This window comes from Chinchilla lanigera, unplaced genomic scaffold, assembly GCF_000276665.1.
Source record: "Chinchilla lanigera isolate Chin_1 unplaced genomic scaffold, ChiLan1.0 scaffold00105, whole genome shotgun sequence".
Lineage (NCBI taxonomy): Eukaryota > Metazoa > Chordata > Mammalia > Rodentia > Chinchillidae > Chinchilla > Chinchilla lanigera.
Window position 1 is genome coordinate 6,507,830 of NW_004955506.1, and position 18,949 is coordinate 6,526,778.

The 18,949-nt window shown below is 55.6% G+C and overlaps 1 protein-coding gene across 4 annotated transcripts in view; it reads right to left on the bottom strand.

Moving 5' to 3' along the window:
- Positions 1–18,949, bottom strand: part of Itgb4 (integrin, beta 4) — a gene marked incomplete at its 5' end in the record, with an annotated part of 33,313 nt that extends 14,364 nt beyond the window's left edge. For all 4 annotated transcript variants that reach the window (XM_005407486.2, XM_005407485.2, XM_005407484.2 and 1 more), the window contains 23 exon segments: positions 953–976; positions 1,123–1,181; positions 1,400–1,503; positions 1,734–1,925; positions 2,027–2,060; positions 3,338–3,441; positions 3,526–3,648; positions 4,612–4,741; positions 4,902–5,000; positions 5,129–5,232; positions 6,929–7,131; positions 8,425–8,501; positions 8,687–8,851; positions 9,279–9,401; positions 9,628–9,717; positions 10,032–10,295; positions 12,192–12,363; positions 12,518–12,614; positions 13,094–13,298; positions 13,444–13,545; positions 14,212–14,294; positions 15,841–15,929; positions 18,725–18,949. In XM_005407486.2, coding sequence (XP_005407543.1) covers positions 953–976; positions 1,123–1,181; positions 1,400–1,503; positions 1,734–1,925; positions 2,027–2,060; positions 3,338–3,441; positions 3,526–3,648; positions 4,612–4,741; positions 4,902–5,000; positions 5,129–5,232; positions 6,929–7,131; positions 8,425–8,501; positions 8,687–8,851; positions 9,279–9,401; positions 9,628–9,717; positions 10,032–10,295; positions 12,192–12,363; positions 12,518–12,614; positions 13,094–13,298; positions 13,444–13,545; positions 14,212–14,294; positions 15,841–15,919 — 2,633 coding nt within the window.

Genomic DNA, 18,949 nt, shown 5'->3' on the forward strand with positions numbered 1-18,949 from the left:
ATTTATTTATTTTTGGGTACTGGGAATCGAACTCAGGACCTTGCACTTGGCACTTGTGCCAGGCAGGCACTTGTGCTACTGAGCTATATCCCTGGCACTTATTTATTATTTTTTTTTGTTTTTTGAGACATGATTTCGCTGTGTAGTTCAGGCTGGCCTTGAACTCACTATGTAGCCCACTCTGGCCTCAAACTCACAGTGATTCTCCTGGCTCAGCCTCCCGAGTGCTGGGATTAAGGTGTGTGCAACCATGCCTGGCTGATTTTTTAAAATTTTATGAAACAGGGTCTCACTAAGTTGCTAATTTGCCCAAGCTGGGCTCAAAACTTGTGATTTTCCTGCCTCAGCCTCCCAGAGGACTAAGATTATAGACATGTCCCACTGCACCAGGCTGGCTCTTCATCTTGTTATTTAGGTAACCTTGGCCACGCCCCTTAACTTGTCCGAGCCTCAGTTTCCTCACCTGTCAAAATGGGAGTGGCAATGATACGTCCCTCACAGGGTTAGTACCAAGAGAGCTGGCAGGACCCTTAGCACAGTGCCAGGCGCACTGTAAGCGCTCAGAAGTGCTGGCTGGACCCCTCCTCCTGATGGGCTGTGCTGCTGCTCTCTTGCAGTCTCTGCACAGGGACTCCCTCTCCAGCTCCCCCACCAAAGGCCAGGGCTCAGGGGCGGAACTGGGGGTGGAGCTGTGTGACCTGCCACCCAGTGTGAGCGTCTCACAGCCCCGGGCTCTGCTGGTGTGAGGTGGGTGTGGCCAGCGGGAGGGCAGGCCCTGCCTGTCCAGGGGCTGCTCTGTGGGGAGTGCTTCCCTTCCATGTCTGCTGAGAGTGGGCCAAGGAAGCAGGAAGGTCCTATAGGATGGAGATGGGGTGGAGCTGGGCCAGCCGGGGAGGGGGCTGGGGCTGGGGGCAAGAAGTGGGCCCGTCCCACTTCAGTATCTTCAACTTACTTTTTTCCGGCGTTGGGCTGCTGTCTGTGGGGACAAAGAAGGGGTTATGAGCCAGACGGTTCCTGGGGTGGGGGCATAATCTGCCTGGACTTGAGCTCCTATGGTCACTGTATGAGCAGCTGCCACCCCGCTCCAGCGACCCTGGTTGCCTGGGGCACCACGGGACTCACCGGAACTTTGTCTGCTGGAGTTTGTGGGCCCCGGTGACGTGTCTGTACACCTCGTTCAGCTGCCAGGCAAAGGGGAGTGGTGGTGAGGCTTAGATCCACTAGGCCAGGCCTGGGGCCGAGTCCCAAGACCTGGGCTCTGCTGCCCTCCAGACGGCCCCGTGGCAGGGGAAAAGGGCCCCTTGGCGGCCTGGATCCCATGGCTACTGCCCTCCAGTCTCCCACCCCGCTGCCACTGTGCTCCTCTCCGCAGCCCCGGCCCCGCCGCGCGGGTCCTCACATTCTCTTCCACCTCCTGGCGCAGCTGGTCGCACTCTCGAGTGCCGGGCTTCATCAGGTTCTCGGTGCAGAGGCGGGCAAGGCGCAGGGACAGCCCGTAGGGCACTAGGGCAGGTGGGAGAGACAGATGTCATAGCGCCTGCACAGTGCACCTCTCCAGGAACCATGCTAGGACAGGGTGGGGGGACATCTGGCCACCTGGGTGCAGCAGGCGCAGCACACCCAGGCCCGGGGCTTGCAGTGCCGCCAGGGAGAGGCCGAAGTCCTGCCTGCACCCCACACACAGAGCAAACAGGGACAGTGTGACCCCAGTCTGGAACAACCCCAGCCCTCACCCAGCTCCGTGGGGTTGGTGCTGGCAGCGTGGGTGGCAAAGCCGGGCCGCTGCATATTGTTGGTGATCTTCCAGCGGACCATGTCCCGCCCCTTGAGGTTCCCACTGCGCAGCATGGGTGTGTCCAGGTGGTCCGAGGCCATCAGGTTCTCCCGCAGCATGTAGTGGTCTTCCTTAAAGCCCACCATGTGGCCTGCGGGGAAGGGTCCTCAGCACAGGCCCCCGCGAGCCGTACCCAGCCACACTCCTCTGCTCAGGGCCCACCCCCACGGCCCCTCCTGTGCCAGCCCGTACCTCTGCTGCAGCAAGGGAGAAGCGCCAGGCAGGCCTAGGAGACAAGGGGGTGGGGGTGAGGGCTGGGACAGCTGCCCCAAGCCAGGTAGGCTCCTCCAGCCACCCTCTGTTCCTGCAGGTTCATGATGCTCGAAGGCTCTGAGAAGCCCAGCAGAGAGGAAACCGGTTTCTCAAACATATTTGAACACAGAGCTCCCTTTGCACGTAACACACATGAATGTTCCACCACACTGGAGGTCAGCTCAGCGAGCAGCCTATGTCCCTACGCTCCCGCCTTCCGTGCTGTGCGTCCTCTATGCTCTCCTGTCTCTGGTCTGTCCTCCCCAGCCAGGCTGTCAGCATCCGGCAGATGGCTTCTGTCTTCCCTACGGTGGCTCCCAGGCCCTTGGCAGGAGGGGGACCCAGGAAGGGGCTCCTGGGTCCGGTCTGCTGATGGCTGGTGGAGGGAGGGGCTAGGGCGGGAGGCACAAGAGCTGGGGCCTCTTATGACCATTTGTATTTATCACCCGTTCCTTTGAGCCTCAGTTGTCCATCTGTCACAGAGGAGCCACTGACCTCATGGGGTGCCCGAGGGGAGAAAATGAAGCCGTGTGGATACACAGCACTGTGACACCACAGAGCCACACCAGCGGAGGGAAGAGCTGGACCCAGCAACAGAGACTGCTCTGTGATCTGGGGCTCTAGGATTCAGAGGAGTCCTGGGAAATTCACAGGCTTCATCCTTGCTGCTGTCACTTAGGGGTGATGGGAGTTCAGGGCTGGGTTGGCTGGGTGTTCAGGAGCCAGGATCAGGAAAGGAGGCAACAAGCCAGGGCTTCAAATGGTGTTTAGTGGCTAGGTGTGGTGGTATATATATGCATGGAACACCAGCACTTTGGGAGGCTGAGGCAGCAGGATTCAAAGTTTGGGTCCAGCCTGGGCAACTTAGTAAGAACCTGTCTCAACATAAAAACTGATTTTAAAACAGGTGGAGCCCTAGTAATGTAACTCAGTGGGAAGGCCCTGGGTTCAATCCCCATTACTGGAAACAAAAAAAAAAAAAAAGCATTCCAGTCCCTTTCTGAAAACTTGCCCGAATTTAACTCATTTAAATCCTTGGTTGGAGGAGAGGCTTCAAACTATCATTTTCTGAGGTCAGTTTTACTAGTTCTGGTTTTACAGATGAGAAAACTGAGGCATGGAAAAATCACGTAAATTGCTCAAGGTCACGCCACTGGGATGGGAATCCAGGCAGCCTGGCTCCCTGGACTCCAGGCTCAGGGTCGCCATGGGGTGGGGACCTGCGGGTCAGGGCCAGCAGCCAGAGCTCACCTTGCAGCAGGCACAGTATTTCCAGCAGAGCAGCAGCAGCAGTGCCAGGAGCGGCAAGAGGAGGATGAGGAGCAGGATGGGCCACCAGGAGCCAGGAGGACAGTCTGGGAGGGGAGAACAAAGGGAAGTGGTGCCTTCTCCCTCCTGGCTCTGACAGGCACCAGCTCCTGTACCCACCGCCAGCTCACCCTTCTTCCGGTGCACCAGGACGGTGCTGTTGGGCCCAGGGATGCCATCACCCTCCACGGTATAGCTGTAGGTGCAGTCGTCATCTTCGTCCCGGAAGGAGCAGTACTCCACCACCTCCTCCGCTGCATCCACAGATGGTCAGCAGGGCACCCCACCCTAGAGCCCCCAGAGCCTGAGGAGGCGCCCCCTTCTCTGGGTCTGCCCTGCCTCGGGCTGGCCTGACAGAACCAAACCTGCAAACTGATTTTCTGTACTTCCCTGACTGGGGCATCACCTGGAGTCTTGGTGTCCAGCCAGCGTATCTGACCCAGGGGAGGCTGTGTACCCACAGTCCTACTGTGTGCCCTGTCTAGGTCTGTGCCTCTGCTAGGGTCATGTCCCTGCCCACACCAGGCGGGTCCTCCCTAGGCTTCTGTCCCTTACTCAGCTGTGCGCACCCTGCAAAACTGTGTGCCCATTGCCTGGGTTCTGTGCCTCTTGCCCAGACTTTTTTTGTGGTACAAGAGATTGAATTCAGGGCTTTTGCACAGAGCTACATTCCCAGCCATTTAAAAATTTGTTTTAAAATTTTGAGACAGGGTCTCACTAAGTTGCCCAGGCTGACCTTGAACTTGTGATCTTCCTCCTTCAGCCTCCCAGAGTGCTGAGATTGCAAGTGGGGACCACTACGTTTGCCCAGAGTTTTTACCCTTTTACTGGGCTCAGTATCCCCTCTCTGGGCTCTTTGGCTACTCCCTACCCAGAATGTGTGCTGGGAATGGTGATGCATGCCTGTAAGTCACCCAACTCAGGAGACTGAGGCAGAAGGATCACTGCAAGTTTGAGGCCAGCCTGGGCTACATAGTGAGTTCAAGGCACAGTGTGACCATGTCTCAAAAAAATAAAGGGGCTGGGGATTTAGCTCAGCGGCAGTGTCTTCCTGGCAAGCGGAAGGGCGTGAGTTCGATTCCCAGTACCAGAAAAAATAAAAATAAAAATTAAAAAAAACCAGCATGTGTTTTTTTGAGTCCCCTTCCCAGAGGAGGGATACCTCTGCCCTCCTTGATGGCCAGGCACGGCCCCCAGTTCTCAGCCTCTGCCCTTACCTTTCTTAAGCTCATCCACTACCTTGACCTTGAAGCTACACTCCTCACACTTGCGACCCTTCTTCTCCCCAGTGCCCCAGGCCTGGCACTGCACACAGGACCGCAGGTCTTCACAGAGGCCCAGGCGGATCTGGGAGGGGAAGGAGGGCCAGGAGGGCCATGTTGAGCAGGCCCTCCTCCCCCAGCCTTGTGCCCTTGGCCCCTCCTCCATGGCGCCAGGCTTATCCCCTCCTTCCCACCCTGCCCTGCGCCTGGGCTGCCATCCCCACAGCCAGCAATTCCGGCCTCACCGCTGAGTAGTTGATCTCACAGGTGGTGTCTGTGTAGAGTGACTGCCGGCTGCAGTGACAGCGGCCACACTTGCAGTAGCCACGTCCATTACAGATGCCCTAGACCAGGAGGGGTCGCCAGTGAGCCAGCTGCGCCCCATCCCTGCCTACTCCTTCCCTCTTTCCATTGTTTCCTTTTTTGACTGAGGACCCCGCTGGTGCCCACTGCCCCTCATGCCCAGGCCTACCCCATTGCTGTCGATGCAGGTGGCATTGCTGAGGGGACAGTCACAGCCCTGGCCTGTCCAACCAGGTTCACACACACACTGGCCCATGGAGCAGCGTCCCCGATCTGCAGAGCAGGGTGAGAGGGAGAGGACCGCCACATTTGCACCCACGGTCCAGGTTCCCCACCTGCTAGGGAGGGCTGGTGGAGCCAAGAGCAGAAGCCATCTGTTCCTCACTCTTGGACTCTCCTTCCCTCTGTGCCTCCCCCGCATCCTGCCTTCTGCCTTCCACTCTGCCGCCAAAGTGATCATCCAGAATACAAATCCAGTAACATGGCTGCCCTGTTTGAGAACCTCTAGTAGATCCTGGCCAGTGCAATGGGTAAGAAAACATGTACAAGTATTAGAAAGTAAGAAAAAAGGACTGTCATTATGTGTAAATATCAGGAATGTGGTTTTTTGTTTGTTTGTTTTGCTACAGTCTCATTATACAATTCAGGTTGGCTTTAAATTCACTTTGTAGACCAGGCTGGCCTCAAACTCATGGTGATTCTCCTGCCTCAGCCTTCCAAATGCTGGAATTACAGGTCTGTGTCACCGTATCTGGCTATATGTTTATCTTATATCTAACCACTTACAAAGTCTAATAATTTATCTGTACATTCTTCTGGATATCTTGAAACACATTCCTGCCATGCATGGTGGCACATGCCTATAATCACAGCACTCACGAGGCTGAGGCAGGAGGATCACCATGGGTTCCAGGACAGCCTGTACTACAAAGTGAGACCCTATCTCAAAAAAAAGAAAAGCATACAAATCCTTAGTAAATAAAATAGAAACCTCCCTGACTCCTTTAGGTCTAAAGGTTAAAGCCCTGCCCTGGACCAGAACCCAGGCTCTTGCCTCTGGCTCTGCCTCCTATCCCAAGGGTATCTCCCGGCCCTTCCCCTCCCACACTTCCACTTGTGCCACATATCCGCCTTTTTCCAGAGGTGCCTGGTTCTCCCTTTCTCTGACCACACTCTGGGATGGACAGTTGGGGAGAAGAGATGGTGGACGAAAATAAGAATGAAGGAAAGGGTAGAGAAGCAAGGCCTCAATCTCTGGTGGTGTGTGTGCAGGGGGAGTACTCTGTGAGTGGATTTTCATTTATCCTCCCTTCAAATACCAATGCCTGTATGTTCCTCCTTGTTTGAGTTTCCCCTCCGCCCAGCTCTGGTAATCCTGGCCAGGCTGTGTGACCATGACCTGGGCCCAGCACAGTAGGAGGCCCTATGGGGATATGGAGGTGGAGTAATTCCAGTAACCATTGCATCTTTGGAGAGGAAAGGCTGCCTTCCCATACCTGCCAACCACAGAAGGTTCGGCTGGGTGGTCCCCATCCTGAGATGAGGGAGTGGAAAATGGGGGACAGCCATGGATCTGAGCTGCTGGAGAGAACCTCAGGGGAGTCAGGGCCTTCAAACAGGAGGAACAGGGGGCTGGGGATGTAGCTCAGTGGTGGAGCACTTGTCTGACATGCTTGGGACCCTGGGTCTAATCCCCAGCACCACGCACACACACAGAATAAAAAAGATAAGATAGAATAAAATGCTATACTTAAAAAACAAACCAGGAAGAGAACTGCCATGCTAACAGGGGCCTTGGGCACTGATGCCATAGATGAGGGGAACGAGGTCCAGACCGGGGCGGGACACAGGGGCGGCACTCACAGCAGTGGGAAGCGTTTGGCCTGAATGTGGGGGTCCTGACTCCTAACCTCGCCCTCCCAGCCTAGGTCCTTGCAGCCCCCGGCACTGGCAGTGGACGTGAGCTCACCATTGCAGAGGAACCCGGAGGTTCGGGGGCACTGGAAGTTGTCGTACTCGCAGAAGTGACCCTCGTAGCGGCCTTCACCGTAGCACACACAGCGTCCACACTGGCACTCGCCATGGCCGGAGCATGGTTTGTCCTCGCCCTCCCGCATGCAGGGCTGAGTGTCGCTCAGCGAGCCAGTGGAGCAGTTGCAGGTCTTGCCGATCCTGAGGGAGGAGCCAGCCACTTCCTCTCAACCCCAGAGGAAGCCTGGGATTTTTAATATCCCATTTTACAGATGAGGAACTGAGGCTCTGGGAGGGCTGAGGCAGGTCCAAGTCATGAAGACAGCAGTGGCTGAGCTAAGAGCCAAGCTCAGGGCCTGGGCACCTGCTTAATGTCTGTCTCTCCTTATTTATCTCCCTCAAGTCAGACAGACTACTCAGTGTCTCACATCCTTGTTTCTAAGACAGGGTCTCACTATGTTTGATCCTCCTACCTCAGTCTCCTGAGCAGCTGTGATTACAGGTGTGTGCCGTCAGGTCTGGCCAGCAGTCTTTAAAAGTTCTTGAAAGCTGGGTGTGGTGGCACATGCCTATAATCCCAGCACTTGGGAGGCTGAGGCAGGGTTGTTGTGAGTCCAAGACCAGCCTGGGATACAAAATGAGCTCAAGGTCAGCCTGAACTGCATAGTGAGACCCTGTCTCAAAAAGACAGAAAAAAGAAAAGTTCTTACTGGCCACATGTGATAGCACATGCCTGTAATCCTAGCACTCAGGAGACTAAGGCAGCAGTGCCATGAATTCAAGTTCATCCTGAACTACATGTTAAGACCCTGTCTCAAAAAAACAAAACCCAAAGTATGAAAGGCATAGAGGGGCCGGGGATATAGCTCAGCGGCACAAGCACCTGCCCGGCAAGTGCAAGGTCCTGAGTTCAACTCCCGGTACCAAAAAAAAAAAAAAAAAAAAAAGGCATAGAGTGAAAGGTAGATAAATTGTCCCCCCACCTATCCCCAACACCAAACCCACCCCTAGCAGCCACCCCATCACAATCCTTTTTTATGTCCCCCTCCCCCGTACCAGGAATCGAACTCACGACCTCACGCTTGCCAGGCAGGTGCTGTGCCGCTGAGCTAAATCCCCAGCACCCCCATCACAGTCCTTGCCCAGAGATATCCAGAGGTAATCCCCAAACAGATGCCCCTCATCCATGTATGATGGGGTCACATCCCAATTAGTGCATGCAAATTGAAAACAACAGTAAACCGACCGTGCATTTAATACACCTAACCTGGCGAACATTATAGCCAAAATGAATGCTCGAAAGTGAATTGCTTTGGCATCAGCATAAACCAAAAAACCCTAACTCAAAACCATCCTAAATGCTTTGAACTGGATTCACCCAGCAACGTGGCCCTTCCTGTGACCTGCCACCCCAGCCCCAGCGGCTACACAAAGCACACCTAGAGTCAGGGCCCTGCAGGAGACCTCCTGGGGCTGGTTCCTGCCCCCACTCACCAGCCCTCGTGGCACACACAGTGTCCGCACATGAAGTCTCCACGGTAGTTGCAGCGAGCTGACTGCACCTCTTTTTGCTGGAACGAGACAATAAATGGGGTGCGTGGAAAGGATGGACCAGGGCTGCTGGGCACTTCCACTGCCCTCCGTGCCTCGGGACAGCCCACAGGCTGATGCGTCCTCAGGAGCCTCTGCTTTGTCACTCCAGGCCCCGGGTGCTTGGCTCAGTTCCTCCCACCCACCTAGCGGGGCCGAGGCGTACCTGCTCACAGGCGCACACATCGCAGATGATGCCCACGTCCATCCAGAGACCATCAGAGAAGGAGGGCTTCAGGTGGATGTTGCCTGCCTGGTCCTCTTCTGCCAGCTGGCACACGTGTGTCCCGTCCACATCCTCCACAGCCCGCAGCTGCACGTTGTACGTTCCCTACAGGGATCCTGCCATCAGCCAAGGCAGGACCTGCATGGAAGTCCAGGGGCCACTGGTGCTTGAAGTCCTTGGGCCTCAGGCTTCTGGGATGGGCCTGGGTACCTGATCCCCGACTCCCTGCTGGCCCTCCCTTAGGGCTGAGGACGCCTTCCTTCCTCAGCAGTCATCGTAACAGCGATGGTGGTAACAAGAGCCTCCCCTGGCTCTGCAATGTTACCTGCTCGCTCAACTTAGCAGCCCTGGAGCTGATGCTCTCTTCCATCTCTACTACATGGACACAGATGTGGACAAGCCAAGGATTGTGCTGCAAACATCCAGGGGGCTGACCCCAGGGGACTGGAACACAGGCCCGCCTGACTCCGGAATTCCGACCCCCACAGGCACGACTGCCATCCTCCCCTCCTGCTGCCCAGCAGAGGCGTACCACTTCCCCCCGCCTGATGTGAAAGGACCCAGTCTCTGTCTTCTGGAACATCTTGGAGGTGACCTCTGTCCGCAGGCCTCGGGGGCTGTCCAGGGCCCGGATGTCCAGGTTGGAGCGGATGCGCTGAACGAGAGCAGATGATCAGTGGTCCGGGAGCCCACACAGGGTATGTGTGGGTGTGTGTGGGATCACAGTGGGCTGCTCAGGCTCCCAGGGATGGCCGGAGACCCTTCCTTACTGGACTAGCCAAGACCCATTTCTCAACCATGCCATGGTGCCCCTCGCCCACTCTGCCCTGCTCTGCCCTCCCCCAGCAGGGTTCAGGCCCTGTGGCCCACGTGGCCCTCACATTGAAGGCCTCCTGCAGCAGGTCCACGATGTTGGATGAGTCTTCCTGCAGCACACCCAGCGAGGAGACCGGGAAGTACGTGTGAAGTTTCTGCAGGAGAAAATGCCAGGTTTTGGGCTCAGCATCTCCTTGAATCCTTGGGATCAGTCTGGGATCATTCCTACTTTATAGGTGGGGAAACTGAGGCCTAGGACCTGCCAGTGTGTTCCAGAGCTTGCCTCTTAGCCCCAGGCGTTGGGAAGTGGGTTGGGGGATGGGCATGAGATCTTCCCTCCAGGCCCCACTCTCTGAAAGCTTTGGAAAGGAAGGAGGGAGGGATGGCAGGAATAAAGGGAGGATGGGGGTCCGAGAGGTTCCCTAAACCTGTTCCCCGAGCCCTCTCCCAGCGGGGCCCAGGGCTGCACCTCATAGTAGCTGTAGGAGTAGTTGGTGACAGCGAAGATGGGGATAATGTTGTGCTTGGCGAGCAGGCGCACCAATGTTGGCACCGATGGGTAGTCTTGTGTCTTGTACTGGGTGTAGGTGCCCGTGGCATCCAGGTGGCACTTCTCGTCATTGCGGCTCATGATGCCGGCCAGCACGTTGGCACCGTCGGCCTCATAGTGAAAGGCTGATTCGGTGGAGAACACCAGCATGTGGGTACTGTCCGGGCGCCAACCGATGTCCCTCTGGGGAAGGCAAGGGGGCACGACGGTGAGCGGGCTGCTTGCATCCCAGTGTCGTGGAGGACGGGAAGCAGGACCCGAGATGAAAGACGCACGCGATAGCACACGACTGATAGGAGTGAAAACTAGGAAGTAAGTACTGATGGGGGAGGGGGCAGTGGACGAAGTACGTGTGGGCACACGGTGGGCACCGTGCAAGATCTGAGCCAGGTTCATCAGACTGCCCCTTCCCCAGCTCTGAACCACTCTGCAAGAATATTTTAACAGTCTGAGCAGCCCATACACCCATCAATAGATGAATGGACGAAGAAAATGAAATGTGCTACATATATACAACGGAGCACTACTCAGTCATAAAGAAGGATAAGTCTGAGTCATTTGTAGGAAAATGGATGCATCCAGAGACCAAAATGCTAAGTGAAATAAATCAGACATAGAAAGTTAAATTATTGATATAGTTATTGAATTGTTTTGCTTATATGAGAAGCAAAGTACAAATAATACAAAGAACAAAATAAAAGAGGATACAAAACAGGGAGGTAGACTTTGTGCAGATGGGAAAAGGATCTAGGTTGGGGGAGATGGGAGAGGAGGGGAAGGGAAAGTAGAACAGATTATGATGCAATATGTGTATGTACCAGTCCCCCTAGATGCATGCATTCATTATATATTGCAAACATAGACTAACAAAAAGAATATTTTACCTGCATAGGAAAATGTACAATACCATATTAAATGAAAAACTGGCTAAAACAGGTATAGCAATTTGTTAGAACAATATATGGGGTGATTTAAAAAACTGTAAGAGAGGGGCTGGGGATTTAGCTCAGCAGCACAGTGCCTGCCTGGCAAGTGTGAGGTCATGAGTTCAATTCCTGGTACCGGAAAAAAACCAAAAAAAAAAAAAAAACAAAAAACCAAACCCCCCAAAAACCCCCCAAAAACCAAACAGCTATAAAAGAAAATGCTATGATGGTGTCAAGTGAAAAAAAAAAAAAAAAAAAAAGCAAGATTCGGAATGCTGATCCCATGTATATAATAAGGAAAAGGGAATGAAGGATGCTGGCAGGATATGGAGGGAACGCTCGCTGTCTGATGGTGGTGAAATTACGGGCAATTTCTGTTGTTTTCTAAATTGTCTGCAAAGTGGATATTATTTTCCAAATGAAAAGACTGACCTGCACACACGGCCGTCATTCAAGCTGCCAGCACAGATGGAGACTGGACAGCTTGTGGGACCTGGGAGAGAGAATGGGAGCCTGGCCACTGAAGATTCCAGAGGTCCATGTCTGTCTCACTAATACAAAATCAGGCTGTGACTGCTCAGGCCAGCACATCAAAAGCTGGATTGGTGGTATATACCTACAATCCCAGTATTTGGGGAGGCTGAGACGAGAGGATCACAAGTTTGCACTCAGCCAGGGTAACTTGGTGAGACCCTGTCTCAAAATAAATTTTTTTTTTTTTTTTTAAATGGGGCTAGGGCTGTAGCTCAGTGTAAAGACCCTGGGCAGAGCTGGGTGTGGTGGTGCACACCTGTAATTCCAGCACTCTGAAGGGCTGAGACAGGAGGATCACTGTGAATTTGAGGCCAGGCTGGGGTACACAGTGAATTTTGAGGCCAGCCTGAACGGCATAGCAAAACTCTGTCTCAAAAAACCAAACCCTCCCCGCAAAAAAACCCGCCTGGGTCAATCTCCAGTACTATAAATGACAAAAAAACCAAACCTGGATTGAAGATGAAGTCCACTCAGAGGGTTAAGTTTATCTTAGGGGATGAGGGCCACAGGTCCCCGGGCATCCCCTTGGGGGCTTCTGAGCCTGGTGCCAGGGCAGCTCATGCCCTTGCCATGAAGCAGCCACCCTGGCTCAGGCTTGCAAGGCCCTCCCTGTACTCACTGTGCACACAGCCGTCTGCAGGATGGCATCGAAGCCGCCTTCAGGGGCATCCAGGTTGCCTGAGATCCGCTCGCCCTGCAGCTTATCCCTGAACTCGCCCACGTCCTGCGTCAGACTGATGACGTTCTTGAAGGAGAAGGGAGGGTCACTGTTGGGCCAGGGCTCCTTCAGCCTGGGCAGAGGTGGGAGAGACAGAGAGTCAGGAAGGGGAAGACCCCACAGGCCTCAGTGCCCACCACTCACTTCAACCAGAGGGGAACTGCAGGTGCCAGCAGGAGAGGAGGAGGAGGGCCGCCCGCCCCCCGGGGGCCCACTTGGTCACTCACTTCTCAGGCCTCATGTCTGTCTGAGGGACGCTGACTTTGTCCACAAACTTGCCAAACCCAATCGTGTAGTCGCTGGTGAGCTGACTCAGGACTGTGGCTGCCATCAGCAGGAGAAAAGGGGTCAGCGGAGCCCCGGGACCCCCACATAGACACAGGGGGCCCTGGCTGGCTCAGAAAGGAGGGAACGGGAGAAAATGGGAGAAGAGCCACCTCTTGCTAATATGTTGCACGCTGGACATCAGTTCATGCTCCCAGTAGTAGCTGTCCCTATTTACAGAGAGAAATGGGACTCGGGGGACCTAGAGTTATGCGGCAAGTACTGGGGCACCTGGGGGCCTAAGCCCAGCTCCATCTGCAGAGCTGTACATGCAGTGTTGTGGCAGAGGGTCCCCTCCTTGTCATGGCCAGATGGGCTGTGGTATGTAGTGGTAAGTGCGACTGGCTGGGACCCTCCCTGGAGAATGGGTTGGTATTCTGAAGGGTTTGAATGTTCCTATCTTTCCTCGTGGGGTGGCTGCAGCCTTTGGCCAAGGCTCCCATCCCGCGGTGTTGTCCTCCATGCTGGCCCAGCCATACCCAGCCTCTGCCCCATCTGCTTGAGATTGTCCAGGTCATCGGACATGGAATTGGAGAAGTCCATAAGGATGTACAGGTCCACGGGGCTCTCCAGGGGCTCAAACACCTCCAGCTCAAAGTGCCGTTCCTCGCCTGGCCGTAGGCGAACTTTCAGGGCCTGGGGGGACACCTGGCTGCGGCGCTGGGTGGTGTCGATCTGAGTCTCCTGTGTCCAGGAGAGAGGGACAGCTGGTTGAGGGTCACTCCAGAGGCCTGAGGGAACCCTTTCTGTTGTGCCAAGCAGCTGCATGGCTCTGGTAACCAGCTAGCCTCAGGCACAGGGGGCCCAGACCCCAAGATGCTGCAGGTACCTCTGTGATCTCAAAGCTGCTCTCCATGACCACCATGCTCTCCAGACGGCAGCCTGCAGCTAGCAACTCTGCCTGGGTGTTGCAGCGGCGCTCCTTGAACATCTGGCCAGAAGCAGATGGACTCAGTGGGGGCAGGGACCATCTACTGGCTGTCCCAGCCCTGGATTTATTTTCCCCCTTTTGTAGTGTGGGTGTGGGTGGGTAAGGAAACTGGGGGCTGAACTCAGGACCTTTGCAGTTAGCTACATTTCTAGCTCCTTAATTTTATGTGGAGTGTGTGTGTGTGTGTGTGTGTGTGTGTGTGTGTGTGTGTGTAGTACTGAGACAGGGTCTCACTATGTAGTTCAGGCTCACCTTGAACTCACTATGTAGCCCAGGCTGGCCTCAAACTCTTGGCAATTCTCCTGCCTCAGCCTCCTAAGTGCTGGTGTCATTACAGCTGTGCACCACCATGCCCAGCCTTATTTGTGGCCATTAAAAAATTTGGTTTGTTTTTTAAATGTTGAGACAGGGTGTTGCTAAATTCCTAAGTTGTCTAGAGTGGGCTCAGACTTGAGATCCTCCTGCATCAGCTTCTTGGAGTGCTGGAATTTCAGGTGTATACCCACTGCCTGTCTGCCCCCAGATATTTTTGATGCTTGCATCTTCTCCACATCTTCCTGACCCAGGCCTGGGCTAAAGGGGTGGCCAGGATGGGGCTGGAGGGGAGTGGTGAGGTACGTGTCCAGGTCAGGCTCAGGAGGGTGGGTCCAGCCCGCGGTGGCTCACCTCATCCGTGCAGTAGGCGCAGTCCTTGTCCACGCGGATACACTCGGTGCAGCTCTTCACCTGCGCCCTCCTGCAGCGGTTGGCTGTGGGCAGAGGGAAGTAGATGCCTCACAGGAGAGGCCTCACCGGGGACAGTGCCCTTTCCTACCTGAGAGAGGCGGGGGCTCTCTTGGGATTGTACAGAGGAGAAAAAAGACCTGTGCCAGGCAGCACAGCTAGGCATGAGCAGAGCCATGTCTCCAACCTGGGACCTTCCACTCAAGTCTGGAGGGCAGGCTGGTGGGGCTGAGACGGCGGTGTTGGCCACATGCTAGGATGCCCTTTCTCCCCCTTGCCACTAACTCCTCAGCTCCTGCAAATGTTCCTTCTTCCCAGGAGCCCAGGAGTTCAAGAGCAGCCCAGGCAACACAGCGAGAGACATCTCATCTCAAAAACATAAATAAAGCTAGGCATGGTGGCACATGCCTGTAACCCCAGGATTCAGTAGTCTGAGGCGGGAGGACCATGAGTTCAAGGTCAGCCTGGAGCACATCCAGGGTACCTTGCCCTTTGCTTGTTCTTCCTGGCATAATTGCCGAGGGACTAATGTGTGCTCTGAACCTCCACTGGGGTGACGGTGTCTGTGCCTGTCTTGTTTATCACCTGGCACAAGACTCAGCATATAGTAGGTCCTCAACAGGTGAATGAAGAAAGCCTCCAGTTTCCTCAGTGATTGGGATCCCCTTGGTTCTGATCAGTTGGAATCACAGTGAGGCCTACTGTGTGCACCCTGCATGGTTTCCTGGGCTCCAGGCACTGTGGCACTAGTTAATGTTTAACAATAGCTCTGGTGAAGAGGGGGAAAGACCTTTTATGTTTCCCACCATGGTCTGTTTTGAGCTATTAACACAATGATAGGGAGATTTTGTTTTATTTTATTTATGTTTTGTTGAGACAGGGCCTTGCTATGTAGCTCAGGTACAGGAGTGTGTATGTGGTACTGGGGAGTGAACCCAGGGCCTTCACGCTGAGCTACATCCCCAGCCCTTTTGTAATTTTTATTTTGAGACAGGGTCCCCCTAAGTCACTAAACTTCCCAGGGTGAGCTTGAACTTGTGATCTTCCTGCCTCAGTCTCCCAGAGTGCTGGGCATACAGGAGGGCATCACCACACCCAGCTTTGTTTTGGAGATGAAGTCTGGCTGTGCTGCCCAGACTGGCCTTGAGCTCCCGCGCTTAAGCAATCCTCCCACCTCCCCAGCGGCTGGAGCGACAGGCACAATCCATGGAACCCAGCTGGAGAGGGAAAATTTAACCAGTAGGAGCCGACTCCAGCCATGTGCCAAGTAGGGACATTCAGAGAGCAAGTGATTGTCAGCAGGCTCCCCTTCCAGTTCCTATAAAACTTGCAGCTCCACTGTGGCCTCCACAGATGCCCCTGCGGTCTTGGCTCTCTGAGCAGATGATCTCCTTTCCCCTCTCCTCTAGCCTGTCTCCTTTCCTGGATGGCCCAGAGCCTCCACTTTGCCAGCCTAGGAGGTGTGCAGTGGTCCTCTGTTGAGTGGCAGAGGGTCTGGGAGAGGTCCAGTGTGACAGCAATGCCTTGAAGACGGTGTCTCTATCCAGGCGCAGGGTAAAACTGTGGACTTACCTGTGTTCCCTGGAAGGCTGACGCTCAGCAGGGCTGCCAGCAGCAGCCTGGCCCACAGGCTGGGACATGGCCCAGCCATCCTCTTCCTCCTGCAGAACCAAAGCAATAGACGCATGACATCCCTGCATCTCTGGTTGGCACCAGGAGCTCACAGGATCCCCACCAGCACCACAGAAGAGATGAAACTATCCCAACACACAGGTGTGGAGACAGGATCTGAGAGCTGGGGTAGGCACCAAAGCCGCTTTGCTGTGAGAGGCAAGGCCCAGGGACGTGACCCCTGCCTTCTCCACTGCCCCTTCCCACCATTCCTGAGGGGCTGGATGACTGCAGGTTTGCACCCTGGTCAGAGAGGCCCTCTCTGGCCTTTGAGGGCTCTGGGCTTCCAGCCTGCCCCAGTGCCATGTCTCTTGTCCTGGTCTCTCAGAAGCAGGGCAGGGCTCATTCTGCCTTTGCCCTTGAGGCCCCAGTGGACCGGGGTCAGGCCCAACAGAGAAGCCACCTGGAGAGGAGCCCTGGTTCTGCCCTCTGGCCATTTGCCCTTTTCAAAATTTTTTTAATATTTTGAGACAGGGTCTTGCTTTGTAGTTTGCGCTAGGCTTGAACTCACTATGTAGCCCACATTGACCTTGAACTCGTGGTGAGCCTCCTGCCTCAGCCTCCTGGGTGCTTTAATCACAGGCGTGTGCCACCATGCCTGGCTCCATTTGCCCTTTACGAGGGTGCATGGCCTGAAGGAGAGGGGCCCCACCCCAATACCTAGGTTGTGGGGATGGCGCGAGGGGCTCACTACACTGGACAGGCTCTGCACTGCCCACTGGCCCATTAGAGTGGGGTCTGAGCCCCTGCCCTTCCCCCTCCCTGCACCTGCCTCAGGGTTGGGTTTTCAGGAACTCTCAACAGTTTGGCCCAGAACATTCCACACATTCACATGCATAGTGGCAGCTGCCAGGATCCCCTGGTGGTCTCTGATGCATTTTTTTGAACCATCTCAACTCATCAGTGACCTCCAGAGAGGGCCTGGGACCTTAGAGGCCTTTGAATAGGTGGGTGGCCTGAAGTCTTGGCAAAGAAAGAAGCTGGCTACTTGGGGTCTGCAGAGCAGCCAGCAAAAGCCAGGGTCACACCTCTGGGGGCCGTCTCTCCTGAGCCTAAGACGATGCTATGTCCACTGGCCCTCTTCCTTCAATCCTTTCTCAGCTCCCTACCTATGGGGCGGGGCAGCTCCAGGGCCTGGAGGCCAGGATCCCCTGCAATGCTGGAGAGGCTCTGCTCAGATAAAGGTCTGGAAGGCACTGTCCCTCTCTCATTAAGGCATAGGCCCCCCGGGGAGGGAGATAGAGCTACAGATACAGAGCCACAGGCAGAGGCAGCAGGGGGAAGGCGCCCTACCAGGGCAGCGGCTCAGAAGGGAGCCCTGAGTCAGCCCAGGACAGGTTCCATGGGAAATGACTTTCTTGCTGCCTCAGGGCATGGGTACCACACCCACATGCTACACAATGCAGGCTGCAGAGTTGGCTTCCCTTGTGCACCATTACCCAGGCAGGTAGGGACACTGGAAGGCCAGGCCAGCCCTTACTCCCTGCCTGCATCCACAGGTCCAGCACACAGGGCTGACATGGGGCAATGACAACCACATGCGCCTGGACTTTATGAACCAGACTGCTACCAAACCCGGACAGAAAGCCAGTGGGGACAGGCTTGCCTGGGCCCCTTCCCAGACAAAAGTCAAGGCACAAAAGGCTGTAGGGCTTCCCTATCCTGCCCGTCATGGGGAGATGTGGAGGGGATCCAGGCAGTGCAGTCCCAGCCTTGAACCTCCACTTAGAGGCTATAGAGTGGCAGTTAGTCGGCTGGATAGGAACTTCATGTGGTTTTTTTTTTTTCTTTTTTTCCCTTTTCTCAACTTGTCTTTAAGAAGTTTTAAAAACAGTTGCCAATATAGAAGCAGTGAAAATTATCATAAGAGTTAAAGATCTCGGGGATTTTTGGAGTATGTGGCTATGACAGGACAGGCTGAGCAGGCAGCACACATACCCTCCAGGTTGCCCCAGTCCAACCAGGCAGCTGGGACTTTTTGAACTAGCTGGGTCCTACGCCAGGGACGGCCACCTTGAATGCTGTCACGTGGCAGCATGTGCAGCCTTCCCCACAGGGACACCCTCCTGGGCACACAACACAAACCCACTTCCGGGCCTGGAGCTCCCCCAGCCTCTCCTTCCTTCTCCCCCACACCTGCAGGACCGGCCTCCACTCCTGCTGTCCTCCTGACCTGGGCAGCCCAGGCCCTTACTGTGGGGTCACCCACAGGAAATAAAGGCTAAGGAGACAGAGATCCCTTCCCCATTGCCCCTCTGCCATCCCCTCTCCTCTCTGTAATTCAAGCTGGGTTGAGGACTGAAACGATCATGCCGCCCAAGCTTGGGGTGTGGCCCTGGCCCTGTCTTTGCGGCCATCTGGAACCCCCTGGGCCAGAGTGACAACCAGAGGGCCCTCCCCAGGGGCTGTGGGGAAGCGGTTACAGCCAGGCAGAGCCCTGGGGCTGTGTGCGAGGTCAGAGCGCTTCCCGCTTCCCGGAGGAAGGGCTTGCTTTGGGAGGTGAGAAGGCAGGTGGCCGCCCGGAGTAGAAGGAAATCAGGGACGCTCCACTCCCCAGATGGACTGTGGCTCTCACAGCAGGCCCTGCCCAGCCCAACAGGGAGGGCGTGTTCCTCCCACCCTTCTTTGCAAACCTGAGAGGGGTGCAGCGCACTAGGCCTGCCAGCCGCGGGCCTCCACTCGCTCCTCTGGAAAACCTCCCCAAGCCCTCCTCTAGCGGGGAGATCGGACGGACACCATCCTGCTCGGCTCCGCCTGGGGACACCCGGGTGGGGTGGGCACCTACCGGGGCCGCACGGGCGGAGGGACCTGCCAGTCTTGAGGAACAGAAGGGTAGACGAAAGTTGGTTGGCTGTCTCCGGGCCGCCGGGCTGGGGTGCGCGCTCACCTCCCTGGCCCTGAAGCCCCCCGGGCACCGGGGTGGGGGAGCGTGGCCTGCGCCCCCTGTCCTTCGGCCCCGCGCCCCCGCTCCCCGCCTGCCTGTGCCCGGCGCCTCACCTACCTCGGCGGG